The sequence below is a fragment of the Archocentrus centrarchus genome, chromosome 24 (assembly GCF_007364275.1).
Source record: "Archocentrus centrarchus isolate MPI-CPG fArcCen1 chromosome 24, fArcCen1, whole genome shotgun sequence".
Classification (NCBI taxonomy): Eukaryota; Metazoa; Chordata; class Actinopteri; order Cichliformes; family Cichlidae; genus Archocentrus; species Archocentrus centrarchus.
The window spans coordinates 6,901,404-6,918,352 of NC_044369.1; the positions used below are offsets into that span (position 1 = coordinate 6,901,404).

Consider the following 16,949-nt stretch of genomic DNA (forward strand, 5'->3'; position numbering starts at 1 on the left):
GTAGTGACAAGAGGATCATAAAAGGAGGTTTGCTGGAGGTCAAACAGTCAAACAGTAAGATTTAGCAGGTTTCAGAGTGTCAAATGGAAAACAAGTTTCCAAGATGAAAATGCTGCAGAATGAACTGTGACAGCTCCTTTAAAAAAAAACGCTGTCTGTGCGTGTGACAAGAGGATATGAACACACTTCCTTTTAAGCCTGTTGGCAAAGAGGACACTGTTGCAGATTTTTCAGTAGGTAGCACCCAGCGCTGTTTTTAATCTACTCTTTTTGTTCATTCTTTAAAACAACCAAAAAAAAAGCTGACAATTATAACTGAAAATTTGACTGACACAAAGTCAAGCAGAAACAGATGGTAACAATTCACAACTGCAAAGTGCAGGTCTTACCTGTGCCTTCATCTGCCACAATGATTCTTAACTTGTTTTCTTTATGAAAACGTATTTTAAATGTGCATTTCAGAAAGGGAAAAGTGATGCATTATGACAGTTATGGGACTGCTGTTTATTACATGTTTGCAATATTGGGAGTCTGTAAAAATCAGTTTTCAGTTGTCCAAACGAAAACTATCACAGGTCTAGTCTGCTGTCTGCCAGGCTTCGCCTCTCAACCAAGTTGTTCCCTTCTGCATTATTATTGGATTTATCCTATTAACAGTATGACTCACTCTGGGATAACTGTCTTTACAACCCATTAAAACAAATCCATGCTCACTTCTTGGCAGCAGCCTAAATATTGGAAGTTTTAAAAAGGCACTTCACATGCCACTGAGTTACATATTGGTGGCTACATCCATCTTTTATCTACAGTCGAGTACTCAGGGTCAAGCAATTCATGCCGTATCTTATACAGCAAACCAGAATCTCTTCATTTCTCTGCATCAATTGACATTTTTCAGCATGCTATTGTTGGATCTTTTCTCTTGTAGTCAGACAAAACATTTGCACCACAGAAGAGGTCATGTTGTTACCCGGAGCCATGATCTTATTTTTATATTGACATAAGTCGAACTTTGCCAGCCACAGCTGTGCTTTCACGAATTGAGTATTGATAGTCAGAGTGACCTGAAGTATAATAGACTTACCGGTATTTTGTTAGGGGATGGTGCTGACTGTGTGTTCCTTTTTTTTGTGGGGTCTTGAAATGTGACTACCTCCACCTGGTTCACTTGCCGGATGGCTGGACCTGAGAAAAATGTGATAAACAAAATTAATACAAAAAAAAAAAAAAAATTTAGAAAGAAATTACCTGAGGAGTCACATACAAAAATAGAGCCACTGAGGATGTTACACAACTTGTTGCTATGCTGCCTACCTGTCTGTGCAGCCTTTGGTTGTTGCTGCTGCTGTTCAGCACCATCCCGCTCTGCTCTGTAGTCTTCAGTATCACTGCATACATCCCTCACTAAAGGGAGATCCTCTTCTACCTCCTCTTCTTCACATCTCTTTCGTTTTTTCTTCTTATGGGATTTCTGTTTTGGTCCTGATCCTATATCAATCAATCAATCAATCAATCAATCAATCAATCAATCAATCAACACAGAAGATTCATTCAGATTCCCCACCCTGTTACATTTGGCTTTGTCTTAGATTTAGTTTATATAAGCTCTGTTAAAGTCAGAGATTCGTAAGTGGACACCCTTTGTGGAGTACCTAAAATCTTTACCTTCTCAGTGTAGAATAATGTAATTAACCCCCATGTCACTAAGTTAAAGGGATAGGTAAGATACTCTTCTTATTACTTTTAGCCCCCACCCCCACCCCAACCCTTTTTGTTTATTATTATTATTTCTCTCTTTCTATTCTCATGTTTGTATGGTGTTTTATATGTTAAAAAAAAAATGAGTTGGAGAAGTTAAAGTCAGAGATAGTAGCACACACCTGGCTTTTAATGCACAGGTAACTTTGCATTTCTACACCTACAACTAATCTGAAACTAATGTGATCCAGTGAAGAAGCACTAAAATAATCATGTCTTCTTCCCCTAGGGGTTGCCACAGTGAATTACCTGCCTCCATCTCACCCCATCCCTCCCTAACATCCTATTCTTTCACACCAGCTCTCTGCAGATCTTCCTTCACTATGTCCATGAATCGTCAGTGTGGTGTTTCTCCTTTCCTCCTGCCTGGCAGCTTCATCTTCAACATCGCATCTTTACTCGGCGCATGTCCACATCATCTCAGCCTTTTCATTTAGAGTGCCCAGAATGGGCAGGATTAGAAATGAGTATACTCATTGAGACAGCTCAGGTTGAGCGGTTTGGAAGACAAATTTAGAGGCAAAGCTGAAATAGTTTGGACATGTGCAGAGGAGTGATAGTGGATATATACTGGACATCCATCCATTCACTTCCGCTTATCCTGTTCAGGGTCGTGGGGGGGCTGGAGCCTATCCCAGCTGACATAGGGCGAGAGGCAGGGTACACCCTGTACAGGTCACCAGCTTGTCGCAGGGCTAACACAGAGAGACAGACAACATCCACACTCACATTCATGCTCTCATTCACACCTATGGGCAATTTAGAGTGTCAGATGGTATTCTAATTGTGAGGAAGCAGTGCTAACCACCGCGCCACTGTGCTGCCCACATACTGGACAGATGATGTTTAATATGGAGCTGCCAGGCAGGAGGAAAAGAAGAAGACCGCAGAGATGATTCATGGATACAGAGAAGGAGGACATGAAGACGATTACTGTGACAGAGAAGGATGCAAGAAAAAGTGAGATGAGACAGATGATCTGCTGTGGTTACCCCTAAAGGGAGCAGCCTAAAGAGGAAGGGGAAAGAGTTTTTTTTAAAAATCTATTTTGACAATTGAATTGTTTTAATTCTGATGTGAATCCTGAGCTTGAGTGCATATTATAAATTGTTATTTACTCCTGTATTTCATTCAAAACCTTTAGTGCAGCGTTTCTGTCTTGTTTTGGTCTCGCCACGTCCCTTTGAGCTGCAATTATACAAATTATACAAAGAGGAGTTTAGTAAGCTAACTATAGAGTAATTATTTTGGCTAATACAACGCAATATGTCATACAACAGAGACACTTCTCCAGCCCCCTATTCCGAGCAAGAAGACTCAAAAAAATATTAAAAAATTAAGTATATAGCAAATTTCAGACACAACACACGGCCTTTTAAAGTAGACAGTAAAGCTAACATTAGCCAGCCAGATAACCACACTTACCAAAGTCGTAAAGCTTGTCCAAAACGCGCTCCAGAAACAAACAATCTCCGTCGTTATTCCCGTTCGCCTCGGACCCCATTTTGTGCTAACGTTATAAGCAGGTGAGTGAGTGCAAAATAAAAGAGAGAAAATATTGTTGCTAACTTGTGTCTGAATGACAACAGAGCGCACATGGCACACGCAACACGATCCGGCGTTTTGGTCCCGTGCAGCCACCGTAGTGAACAGAGGGCAGGAAAACGCTGCCACGGAAATGCCACTACTTAAATACGCCCATGTGAAGTTTTCCAGGCGTTGCTATCAGCTAGTATTGTGATATTAAGAGGCAGGGCTGTGCAAAAGGAAGCGTGCACGTATAAGTTCACTGGATGCATAGCTCGTGAGTTTGTAAAGTGTGACATGGCCTCCAAAGCTGTTTATTCGGTAGGTATGCAGGTCTCAGCCAGCGCGCTAAGCTAGCTCAGCTGTCCGCCCTCGCTCGGTGACCACTATTTGACACTTGACATTTCATTCAAATTGGTTCGTGCCGAATTGTGCACGTCTGCGCAGCTTTTTAACACACGTTAATTTTGTAGTTAACATGGAAACATACGTGTAATTACAAGCGTATGTAGCGTGGTTTCTTAGCTGCAGCTGCTGGTTTAATGTGGTTGTGCTGGGTTTTGGACATAGTGGGTTGTGTTATTGGGCAAATGCGTATTTGTGTTTGTGGGTCAGTTTAAGTAATGAATTAATTTTTTTTACCCTATCCCCTAGTTTCTTTGCTTTATCTCTTGAGTCTTCGCTTTCTTCAGCTCGTAACCCTGAAGTTTGCTTTCAGCGTTTTCTGACAGAAATACTAGTTTGGGCTTATTTTTAATTTCCTTTCGCAGTTTGATTAGGTTTAGGCCAAAACTACTTAGGTTTTGAGTTAAACCAGCCCTGTCAGAAGAAAGCCCCAACGGGAAACTTGTATGAGCCAACAGTTGTGACAGTGTTTCCTAATCCTGCTCCTCCTGGTACCGCTGTCTGCTGGTTTTCTCTTCAGTTTCACTGTGGTGGAAAATAATCAGCTACTTTCTCAAGATTTGTGTGCATTGCACCTTTAATCCCAATTAAACTTAATGTGTTGTTACTATACAAAGCGTTAAAGTGCTGTAATATATTTCAGGAGGCTGATTAAACTGATTATAGCTTCTACTTTGTGAGAGGAATGTACTCTCTGGCTCAAAATGACTTGATATTATTCCAGAGAGAGATTTTTGAGAAATGACTGTGATATGTTAGACTGATTAAAGGCCAACAACACATTTACAACAGTTTAAATACCAGAATTCACTTTTTGGTACAACACTGGTAAGCCAGCAGCACAAAGGTAATTTTAACTTCAGGATTTTAATGTATTTCCACTTCACCTGTTACCTGAATAATGTTAAAACATTACATCATCAGACTAGCAAGCTTTAACTAGACATTCAAAGCTCCACAAGGGTCTCATTGTATGGGAAGATGGAATGACTGTACATATTGCATACATTTGATTTTGGCCTCTGTTTCAGAATTATTACACCTCTAGAGGGCAGAATTGCACTTTTTATTTCACCAGTGTTTGTGAGTGGTGCTCAGAGATTACTTTTTCTTAAAGACAAAATGAACAGAAAATAAAATATGAGGTATTGTTTGAGATCAAACTGCAAAACAATGTATGGAGCAGTCAAAACTGTGACCCCCCCCCCCCCCCCCCTCAGCCAGGCTCAACAAAATCACACTTTTGTGTGAGTATTTCATTATGTTAAAAAATTTAGGGCAGCAATTTGACAGCAGATGCTTGAAGTGCATAATCACATGTTTGTACACTGTGAACACCTCAGCTTTAGTGACACATTTGATTTTCTGTGGTTTAAGTCTTTAGTGTCACTCATGATATACATGAGAGAAATTTGAATAAAGCATGTTTCTAATAGTGCATCTTGTTTCTTTAACAGCACAGAGATCCTATGCTGAAGAAAAGAGATGACTTGAGGATATGCTGAGGAGAGGAGGAACTCCAGTGACCTGAGATATGCCCTCAGATGTTACACTCCTGTTCTCTATAAAGGATTGACTCCATGCAAAGCCAGCGAACTAAAGCGAATGGTGCTGCAGTCTGATCAGCTGCGTTATGTCATCAATCAGGTAAATTAGCTTTCTGGTTCTACCTGGTGGATGTATTTTTCTGTTCAGTTTAGAAGATTACATTTTGTTATGAAAAATGTCTCATGCAGTTTCCATTTTTTAATGCATTTTTTTTTTTTCTGAGAGGATTTCTGCAACGAGAAAATTTGTGCAAGCAAGCTAAAGTAACAAGTTTACATGGAGTTAGAGTTAAGCACAGAGTATGGGAAGGATGAACATTTTAAAGCCTCAGCATCTCGGCTGTTGCCATGTTCTTGGAGCCAGAAGTGTCTGCAGCTGGACGAGAGGGTGGCATGTTAGATACATACAAATAAATTAATCAATTTCATCAAATTTCACCAAAACTGGAGCAAATGATTTTTTATATTTATTTAAGTGCTTCAGGAGACACCAACACAGCAAACATGGCTGAGGGGGCCAGTTTAGTTACTTCGCTTACCTTAGTTTAAGCTCAGCAAACAGACATGGGAGTCTGGAGACTGATCTGCTTTTTGAGCCATCCTGCTGTGGCTATCAGAGGACCTGTAGTTTGTGCTAGTTAGATTTTTTTTTTTTTTTTTTCCAGCCCTGGAGGTTGGAGTTTAGTATTAAGACTAATACTAGCATTCAAGGACAGATGTGCATGTTTATAACAAAGCAGCAGGAACTGGTTTCTAATTGAGCATGCTATAAAAACTGCATAGGCAGGGGCTACTACAAATAGCAAAGTACAAAGTTTTGCTCTGAGTTTATAGACTGTCATCAAGAGGGTCAAAATATTCCTGCTTTCTTAATGTCAGACATTAAACACATTACCATATTCAAAAATGTAACTTGTTTTTATTAACATCTTTTATTGTTTTTAATGGCCTTATTATTTGCATTGTTGAGGTTTGTAAAGAGACAGACATGACTACAGATGAAGTCGCTGGGGAGGCGGCAGCCATCTTGGAGGAGATGGCGCACCGCTTGCAGCTCAGCACAGTTCGCTTCTTCGCCTTCACTCTCACCAAAGTTTTCAAAACCTTGTTCAGGAGCATCTGCGTTAATGAAGAGGGCATCCAGAGAGTGAGTACAAGACAGCGGACAAGACTGTAACGCAAACACGCACAGACGCACTTAACTTATGTTTGCATTGTCATTAGCTCCAGCAGGGCCATTCACAACCACCCGGTAGTACTCCTACGAGTCACCGCAGCTACATGACTTCCTGCTGATGTCATACATTTTGTACACCTATGACCTGGCTCTACCTGTTATTGCTGCTGGCATGGGTAAGCAAAAAAGAACATGTGTGGGTACAATGTGATAGCATTGAGTACACATGTTCAGCTCATGCTGTCCAGTTTTTGTTGTGTCAGAGAGGTCTTAATGCTGCTTGATTGTATGTTTTTGAAGGTGGGTTTGAAATACATCACCAGTATTTGCACATGAACTCAACCAGTATTTCCCTGCAGACTTCATGGGATGAAGGTTGTTGGGGAGATGCTGCGGATGTCTGGAGCTTTCTTTATTCGGAGGTCTTTTGGTGGAGATAAATTGTACTGGGCTGTCTTCTCTGAGTACGTCAAGATTATGGTCAAGGTGAGGAGTTTCAGTAGTGTTGGGGTTTTATGGGCTATGGAGTGATGCACTTTTTCTTTTGTGTGTGTTCACAGCACTGGTAGATATTTATGCTCCTCTTTATCTCTTAACTCTAGACTGGTTATGCACCGCTTGAATTTTCTTAGAGGGCACCAGAAGTCGAACAGCCAAGTCTTTGACTCCAAAGTTGGGTAAGGCACAAGTTCAAGCACTGGTTATCCCTCCTAGGTCCCTATGGGAAAACAAACTTTACTCCACAAAACACCCATAATAGATCGAAAGTCAGACTTTTTTTTTGTTATAACTTCTTTGCCTGTTGTCCTTGTGATTGCTTTGACTGCTTGTAAAATGCCACAGTTACCTGCTGTTTTTCATGTTTGTCTGGAAATACTCACAAACTACTAGCCGGGTGGTAGTGAAACTTGAAAAGTGTGACACAAACTGGAAATTGAAAAGGTTCACTCAAGCCCAAAATTCAAAAACTAGACAGTCACTACAGTCAGTACGGCAGCACACAAATTCTCTGACCAGCAAGTTTGTCACAGCCACGTGGAGATTTCAAATATCAGGTCTTACTTCTGACACCTCTGAAAAGTTTCCTTTTTTTTTGTGTGATGCAGCCTATTTTTAATCTATTATTTTATTTGTATATATATTTTTTACTTTCATACTTTTCTTTGTGTCCTCCTCCAGGTCTGTTAAATATAGTGATGGACCCGTTTCTTAAAGGGGAAGTGTTTGACGTTAGCTTGGTCCCAGTCAGTATCAGCTATGAGAGGACTCTGGAGGAGGCGCTCTATGCCAGGGAATTGCTGGGCATACCAAAACCCAAAGAATCCACTTCGGTGAGTAACATCAGACATGATTATACCGTGAACAGAAAATCATTAATTCATAATGACAGCAAAGCTGTAGTTGGCATTCTCAAGTGCAGAAAGTTATTTATTTTGGACGTGTAAACCAGCTTGTCAGATCAAACACAGTTTTCTTGTTTTTGACTGACTTCTATTTCAAAGAAGAGTCGAAATTAATTTCACCTGCAGACCCATCAACGCACTGTATGATAATAGAATGAATTATTAACAGAAAAGTGACACAAACTAAGCTGGTATTGGAAAATGGGTCAGAGAGACTACAGTGTAACTGTGAGTGATTCTCTCTCTTTAAAGATTTATTGTAAATCACTCCATGTGCTCTTCTTCCTGTCGTCTCTGTAGGGCCTGTTTAAAGCCAGAAAGATCTCAGTGAAGACTACGGCAGCATCCACGTCTACTTTGGTCAGCCTGTGTCTGTGAGAAGTTTAGCTGAGAGCAGAGTTAAACCGCAGCAGTTCAACCTGATACCAAGGTATCATACACCATTAAATTCAACTTATAGTCTGAAAGGACTTAAATACCTCGATTTTTGCACTAAACTCAACTTTTACTAGTCTGTGAGAATGGCTCAAATCAAAGCTCTAACTTGGCCTGGTGTCATTTCTCTACTTTAGTCCTCATACTTCAATAAATAAATAAAATGTTATTTTCTGTACTTTAAAAGATTGAAAACATTATCCTTATTAGTATCTGTGCTGGATATTATACATTTTGTGTATCCTCTATACCAGGGGTGCCCAAACTTGCGGCCTGCTTCTGGCTCCGCCCTCTTCTGGTCCACAAATTGATGTCAAAAATAACATACTATTTGGCCCTTTAAGTTACTTTTTTGACATTTCGCTTAACCCTCCTGATTGGAGGGGAAGGCGAAATGTCAAAAGTAACCTAAAGGGCCAAATTGTATGTTTGTTTTTTTTTTTTTTTTTTTTATATCAATTTGTGGACCAGAAGGGGGCGGGGCCAGAAGCGGCCCGCGGGCCGAGGTCACATTTTTACTATTTATTTGTTAAACCAAATGAGTCCTCGTGATCTTATCATTTAAGCTTGTTACAGATGCAGGTTTTACCTCAAAAACATGGACTAACGTTGAGCTTTTCAATTCTAGACACATCCCCATGAGACCCAGCGAGGAACTCCTCAGCTTTGTGAACGATTCAGCCTACAGGTTGGTGCGGGCCCAGGAGGAGAACATGGTCCTGAAGCCTTGGGTCCTTCTGGCCTTTGTGCTGCTCCAGAACCAGGCGGACGGGCAGAGTCGAGGGACAGCACTCGATGAGCTCACTGAACAAGCAGCGTGGCTCAGGGACCTCTCTCGTCAGTATGGAGCCTTCCTCCACTGGCCGGGTACAGTACGAGCCCAGTAATCCCTTATTGGCCATTTCAGCAATAATAAAAACTCAGTATACTAAAGTGAAATGACTAAGAGGAGGCCATATTAAAAATCAAATCTGTAGCTTAAGCATAACCTTGTTATAAAGTTGACCACGGTCTGTTTTTGCATATTGAGATTAAAGACAACTATTCCTCCTACTGGGTGATGTTGCAGTGGAGAGACTTGCATACATTCACACAGTTTGTAGTAAACTTGTAAAGATGTCGCAGTTCCATTTGTTTGTAAAGCTTTTTTGCAAACACGAGACAGAGAGGATGTAAACTTAAAAAACTACAGATGTTTTATAGTAATAAATTTGATATTGATATGCAGCTCAAGAACGTGGGATAGCCACAATTCTTTTTTTCCTCATCTAGTTCTATTTTGACTTTTCTCTCTTTGACTTTTCTTTTAGACCACATACCTCATTCTGAGGTTGTTGCCTCCAGTCTTTCCCTTCATCGAGGTCTAGTACGGATCTCTGAGGGAAGAGTCCAGCTGGCGTTGGAACAAGGTTTGTTTTTATCTTGGCTTTCTCTGTGTCCTTATTTTTTATCCTTGTAATGTTAGCACTGATATGTAAACATGAGCTGAAGACCGCATTTAAAGAATCTAGCTGTAACGCAGTCCAGTACAAATAATCTACTTTTCCGAACAAAACCGGCCTTTAAGCAGGCCGCCTTTGTTTGGGGAAAAATAGATTAGCTCTGTTTAAAAAGTCTTTTAAGGGGCCGTGACTCTGGCAGTCAACTAAAGGACAGCTAGAAATTTTTTAATTTGACACCAATTAAAACACAATGCAATTAACAACAGTTTTAATGTCTCTTTAGCTTCATTTCACACATTTTAGAAAAAAACACCCCTGCAGGTGTGTAGAAAATCACGTCTTTTTTTAAATCAGTGGTTTAAAAAAAAAAAAAAAAAAAAAAAACTTAAGTAAATGAACAGTAATTTTGTCTTGCAGTAGGAGGTCAACAGGGGCCGGGAGAGACTCACAGTGCCATTACTCCAGAAGAGGAACTCCTGAGCAAGGCAGTCGTCATACTCTCCTGCGTCTCCTACAGGAATCAGGCATTACACATCTTCATCCGACCGGCCCTGCTGGCCTCAGCCATCCACTCTGCTGCTTCTAACAGGAAACGTAAGATTTGCATCATTATACTTCTTCAGGTCATTATGAGTGCTGGTAGCAATACAGGTAAAACAAATACAAGTAGTACTACTGTTAGAATATCGCAGATTAAATCTACTTTGAACTGTTTAACAGGAAACGGAACTCAGAGGTGACAGTTTGTCTCCAGAAAATTCCTTTTCAGCCTTTCAAAGTAATTTTGTGCCAACTGAGCATCAAGTTCATTTTTTAATGACAGGAAAAAAAAATATGACTCTAAAAATTATTTTAATTCACTTCTGTTTTTTTTTTTTATGTAACTGTATATTGCTGCTAGTCTTAGCCAGGACTCCCTTCTAAAAGTTTTTAAATCTCAGTGGGATTTTCCTGGTAAAATAAAGGTTAAATAAATAAAATTGTACAGTCTACATCAGATTCTGTGGAGATTCTTAATCTGTCATGGTATTTTTATTTTTATAAACGTCACCCCATATTACAAAGTCTAAAACTAACAATGGAACAAATAAAAACTAAAAGAAAACTAAACACTTTTGAGAAAAATGTTCTCTTGAATTCCGCTTGTTTACACTGGGACACTAGTTATGATACAGATGTAACAGTGAAGCTGCAAAGAGTGGAGGTAGTGATGGTGGATAAATACATGGGGTCAAAGCAACAGAGGTGAAGAAGAGAGTGCAGGCAGGGTGGAGTGGGCGGTGATGAGTGTCAAGGATGATTTGTGACAGAAGGATGACAGCAAGAGTGAAAAGGAAGATTTACAAGATGGTAGTGAGACCTTCTGTGATGTATGGTTTGGAGACGGTGGTACTAACAAAGACAGGAGGGCGAGCTGGAAGTGGCAGAGCTGCAGATGTTGAGGTTTTCTCTGGGAGTGACCAGGAGGGACAATATTAGAAATGAGTACATCAGCGGAGCAGCTCAGGGTTGAGCAGTTTGGAGACAAAGTTAGAGAGGCAAGGTTGAGATGGTTTGGACGTGTTCAGTGAAGAGAAGAGTGGTTACACGGAAAAGGATGCTAATTATGGAGCTGTCAGGCAGGAGGAAAGAAGGTTCATGGATGTAGTGAAGGGTTAGTGTGACAGAGGAGGCTGGTAGTAATCGGGTGAGATAGAGGCAGATGATTTGCTGCAGTGACCCCTAAAGGGAACAGCTAAAAGAAGATGAATTACTATGATACGGATCTACAGAAGACTAAATACAGCACATGTTGTCCTGAATGTTATCGTTTGTGTGTTTTCCAGAGGAGATCTACAACAGGTTCAGCTTTCTGAGAAACATCTTTTCCAACGAGTTCATCCTCTGTCCAGGTGCTACTCTGCAGGTGAGGAACACATTCTCTATGCAACTGTACTCCACATTAATTTTGCTTAAATTATTGTATGGCCATTGTGACATTTCTTTCACTTCCTGTCTGGCAGGACTTTGAGGAGGCCTGTTACCTGCTGCTGAAGACCGGAACTCTGCAAATTAACCAGCAGGAGGTTCTGATAACGGACAGAGGGCACAGGACTTTGGCCTTCCTCACCAGTGTTCTCGATCCATTCCTACAAGGATATCAGGTGAGACGTATACAGTGTAGTTTTGGACATGAGTCAGCTGAGTCATGTTCTATATATAACAAGGTGGAAGAGTCCATCCTGTATTTAGTGCAGGTTGCCTGATTAAAGAAAAGGAAGTCTGGTTCTAATTAAAACATGTTGACCATTTTATTTGAAGGGAGAGCGTTTGATTTTGTGATAATTTTATCAGGTTTGCATAGATTTCTATATTTTATTACACTGCTCATTATGGCACGTTAACTTTCAGCCCTTTTAGATCAAACATTTTCCCCAAATTTCACAAAGCTAATGTTCACCATGTCATAACACTTTGTGGACAAAATAAACACACCACTTTGTCGCTTTGTATTCTTTATTGGATTTGAATATAATTCCAGGTACCATTTAGGTGCATGTACAGCGTGCACAAAAACATGAATATTTTCATGGACAAATTGATCTGCAGTATCAGGACAAAGTCATCAGAATGGTTGTATTATGGTGTTTGTGCAGATGTCCTCTAGAGGGTGCTGTTGGCTCATCACCAGTCCTAACAGTTTCCTGTTTGTGTTTGTGGTGACAGGTAGTGTGTAGGTTCCTGTGTGAAGAAGAGGGTCTGGCAGAAAAACAGTTTATTCCTGGTGTCCGGAAGTTTATCATCAAGCATCTTCTTACAGGTTTCTCTTCTTAAGTTTCTCATTTGTTAACTTATTTCTGCCTGTGATTTATTTTTACCTTCAGTCTATACAAATGACTAAATGTGAAGTGCACGTGTGTTATCCAGGTACAGTAAGATACATTGAGGTGTTGTCATCGGACCTACAGAAGAACGCTCTGGCAGCTTTGATAAGACTTGGAGCTGTGCGGAAAATCAAAGGGTATGTTGGTTTTACTCATTGTCCCATTTTTGGTTTGATTGACTGACTGGAACTCCTAGAAACCACAAAGCTCTTTGAGGTTTAGTTTTAATCTACCCACCCAGGTAAATATATTACCTCACTTATCTCTGTTGGTATCTATTTGGGCAGATGGTTTGGATTTTATTTGCTTTAGTGTTGATATCATCCCAGTAATTTTTACTTCCACCCCACAATACCACTGCAGCATTGATTTTTAAGAAATGTGGGTGGCGTTCCTTTAGTAGTGTATTACACCATAAAGTGCCACTGGAACTACATTTTTAATGAAGTAGTCTCTTGTTTTTAGTGCTGAAAGTAACAATTGCGTCAATCTTTTTGCCTTCAGAGGAGAAGAACAGGGAACTTTAAAGCTCAACAAGGTGATGTTGAGCTCCTTGGAAGACACTCTTGGTAAGAAATAAGTTGTCAGTTGTCTAAACAACCAGTCAGATTGCATATTGGTTGAGTGTGCTTTAAAAGGCACATTATTTTATGTCCCTACAGAAGGAAAACTCCCTACTCAGAAATCTGTTGTTGCTCGCCTCTAATTCAACAACCTCAGTAGCCAAAGGGCATCGAGGATGGTCCGCGCAATGTGCCGGTGTTGCGCTGCTCCACGCGGTTTGGTACGAATCGTCCGGGTCTACCTACGGCTTTCTGTGAGAGATGGAACAAAAAATGTGCCATCTGGAGACAGCTCAACCCTGCTTCTAGAGTTTTCTTCTCTCCTCGCCTCTTTTCAAAATGCTTTTTTTTTTCTTCTTTTTTTTTTCCCCCTTCTCAGACTTTTAAAAACCTTTTTATGAATCTACATAAAACCACATGATGAGTGGAGCCTTTGAAGGTACACTGCTAAGCTTCTTTGGCTCATTTTGAATAACTGACCTTTTTCATATGAGCGGCCTTGTGAAAGCTTCTGTGCCATCTTCACTCAGCACAGGGGCCATTCTCTGTTAATGCATTTGAAATGTGTTCCTAACTCTGATTGTGGCTCTTATGTTTCTCTGTTTGCTCTTTCATTCAAGCTTTATATTCGTCCGTTAGCTGTTTAGTCACTCCTATCCTTTTGAGCACTTTAACAAATGTATTCATGCTATGTGGTGTGGACCTCTATCCTAATTGTATGTTGTGGTGCTGTTTTTTTTTATTTATTTTTTTGGCTGTGTTTTCTCATATTTGAACTTCGGGTAAAGTTTTAGCACCAGATACCACAGTTCCTGCTTCAGGTTTTCTACCCATCCTCAGGCCTTTTGCCAACACTCCAAGCTACACGGGCAGGAAGTACATGTCTTTGTTTACACAGTAGAGTCCAATGCCAGGATCATCAAGTTGCCAAACTCAATATAAAATTGAAGTTATACTGAAGCACTACCAGCTATACCAAAGCAGCATGTTTGTGGGAATTTAAATTCTCAAGCTTATTTAGGTTAAAATATCTGAAAGGGGATTAATTATTCAACCTTTATTCATATTTTTAAAAGCGATGCAGACTGGTTATGTACTTAGAAAGGAAGAAAGGGGAAAGACAAGGAAATTCAGAAGGAAGGAATTTTTGTGGTTTTTTTTTTTTTTTTTGGAAATCAAAGTTTGAGGTAAAATGAGGTTTGTTAGTTTATTAGGTTGATTCTTATCTGTGCACTCCTGCCACCAATTTATCAGCAGCAAATTTGAGATGTTGCTGGAAGATTCTTTGGAGGCAAAGAAAAAAGGGCAATGCCAAACGTGTGTGTGTTGGCACAGGTTACAAATTTTGTCAAAATTGCCATGTTTGAGTTGAAACTTAAAAAGATTTAAGCACATTTTTAAATAATCTTGTTAAAGGTTCCTGTGAACTTTGATGGGGAAACAAAAAAGCACCTAATTTAGGTTTGTTGTAAAGAAATCCACAAATGTCAAAAAATAGAGACTGGTGCTATATTGGTGGAATTTGAGTAACTGTGCTCCTAAAAATCCAAATTAAAAAAACCCACAAAATTGTGATAGAATTTATAAGGCCAAACTAATAAAACCCTGATACACAAGCAGCTTTCTGTGATGCAAGGAAAAGTTCTGACTGAACCGTACTGCAAAGGAAGACTGGGAACTCTCCAAGATACACTATACTGCCAAACGTACTGGGCCACCTGCACATTACACCTATGGGACCTGCTCGATTATGGAAAGCCATGCCATGAAGCTCCCGGAGCACAGTTTTTGTGCTGATGTTAATGCCAGAGGAGGTTTGCAACTTTATTAAGCCAGCAGAGTGTTGGCGACTTTTTCATGCACTATGTGCCTCAGCACCCCTGCTCTGTCACTTTATGTAGTCGCTGTTTTGTTACAGACCTTGCTGCTGTGGTTCCTAAACACTTTGATTTTGCAATACCACTGAGTTGATCTTGGACTATCTAGGAGGGAAGAAATTTCACAAAGTGACTTGTTGCATCTCTGGCAACCTATTGTAGCACCATGCTTACAAATGTTTGTAAAGGCAGACTATGTGGCTGGCTGCTTAATTTGATACACCTGTGGCAATGGGACTACATGAAACACCTGACAGATTAAGAGGTGTGGCCCAACACCTTCGTCCATATACTGTCAGATTTTTCTGCTTTAGCCAAAACACAAATCGCAATATCTTCAAACTTTTCTGCAACAACTTGTTTATTCAGCTTTATTTGTTCACCCATTATCCAAATGTTGAGCTTGTAAAACTTGAAGCGAACTTAAAGTAGCTCTGCAACAAAGAAAAGTTGGTAGAACAACAACCTGCAAAAGTTCATGTATTTGTGTTTGAATTGCTTTGTTTCCTCATTTGAGTAACGGCTGTTACATAATGTCTAAAGATCTGATTTCTTTGTGTGCATTTACAGTTAATAGCCACGTTATTAGGTGCACTGATGAAATCTAATTCATCTGAATACATCAGCTTTGTGAAGCTGGTATATTTTAGCTTTTCTTAATGTTGTCATAAAGGTGTTAAATCTAGCTTATGGTTATTGTTCATGGTTGTTTGCTGGGCTGCATTATATTTAAGTATTCCTAAAAATTTAGTCCACACCATTTATGTAAATGCCATTGGATTGCATTACTGTACCTAATGAAGTGGCAGGTCAATGTACAAGAGCCTTTTAGTACTGAATGTACAGGCTGGTGAAATGGAAAAAAAAAAGTATATTATTAAAATCTTGTTAAATACAGTTCTCAGCCTGAAATGTCTTCTGTAGATAAACTGGGTTGTGAGGTGAAGATGATCCAGCTGATTAACATTCACTCCATTATCGAACACCCAGTGTTCGTGTAATAGTAAGTACTCCTGTGGCTCAGATATTGAGAGGAACTCTTTGATCGTACCAGATTAAAAGATGAAGTGAGCATAAGTTATCATTACTGATGTACTGACACAAACTTTAGACTCAAAATGTACAATTTTCTTTCTTGAGGTCCACAGCTGCAAATCTTAAGATGCATAACTTAGGCTACCAATGCAGCCTCTCACTGGTTACTGAATTTTAAAATTGTAAAGTGACTGGTATTACACTTCAAGCTACATTCACACATTTTAGGCCTTCGAGTACTTTCTACCTATTGCATAACACTAATGGATGCACTTTGGGATTTGACAATTTGGGATTCAGTAATGTTGCTCAAGGATGCTTTGACATGCAGACCGGAGAAACCAGGGATCGAACTGCTGACCTTCTCGTTGCTAACCTGCTCAACCCCCTGAGACAAAAAAGAAGCAAACAATATAAGGAAGCAGTCACCTCCTCCAAACCCTGGGAGATGCTAGATTGGTGCATGATGTTTTCTTTAGGTTTAAAATAACTTCATTCTCTGCTCACTCCTTAAAGCCAATGCTGCCTTCTGCTCCCTCCAGCAAACTGTCCCTTCCTCTTGTCATTAAAGTTTTTGCTGAGATCGTGATTGTGTAAATGGTGTGGTGTATACTAACTGATTACTCACAGCTCGCATTCATTGATCTTACTCAAACAGCAGAGCAATTCATAATAGAGAACCATTCTAAAAATCTGTTTTGCTCAAGAAGAAAATACTATGAGCTTTGATTTTTAGGTAAGAAATGTCAGAGCAATCCAGATTTTAAGGTTTGTCAATCAAATTTCAGAGCCAAAATAAACCTCGACTAAGATCTCTTTACAAAATGTTAGCATGCAGTCGGAGCTGCGCTTCTGATTTATCAGTTTGTTGTTACTTGTTGCTTTGGGCAGGTGTTACATATCAGAAAACAGCTGT

General features: G+C 39.9%; 1 protein-coding gene across 1 annotated transcript; it reads left to right on the forward strand.

The window, feature by feature from the left end:
• Positions 1–3,582: 3,582 nt before the first annotated feature.
• Positions 3,583–15,617, forward strand: LOC115774908 (dihydroxyacetone phosphate acyltransferase-like). The gene is given in 21 exon segments (XM_030722375.1): positions 3,583–3,606; positions 5,148–5,185; positions 5,187–5,337; positions 6,208–6,384; positions 6,462–6,516; positions 6,519–6,590; positions 6,761–6,900; positions 7,017–7,035; positions 7,038–7,091; positions 7,594–7,745; positions 8,118–8,136; positions 8,139–8,247; positions 8,881–9,119; positions 9,563–9,661; positions 10,112–10,288; positions 11,521–11,600; positions 11,698–11,838; positions 12,401–12,494; positions 12,602–12,695; positions 13,063–13,127; positions 13,221–15,617. Coding segments are annotated over 21 exon segments (2,043 nt in total). The 3' UTR covers positions 13,265–15,617.
• Positions 15,618–16,949: the final 1,332 nt, after the last annotated feature.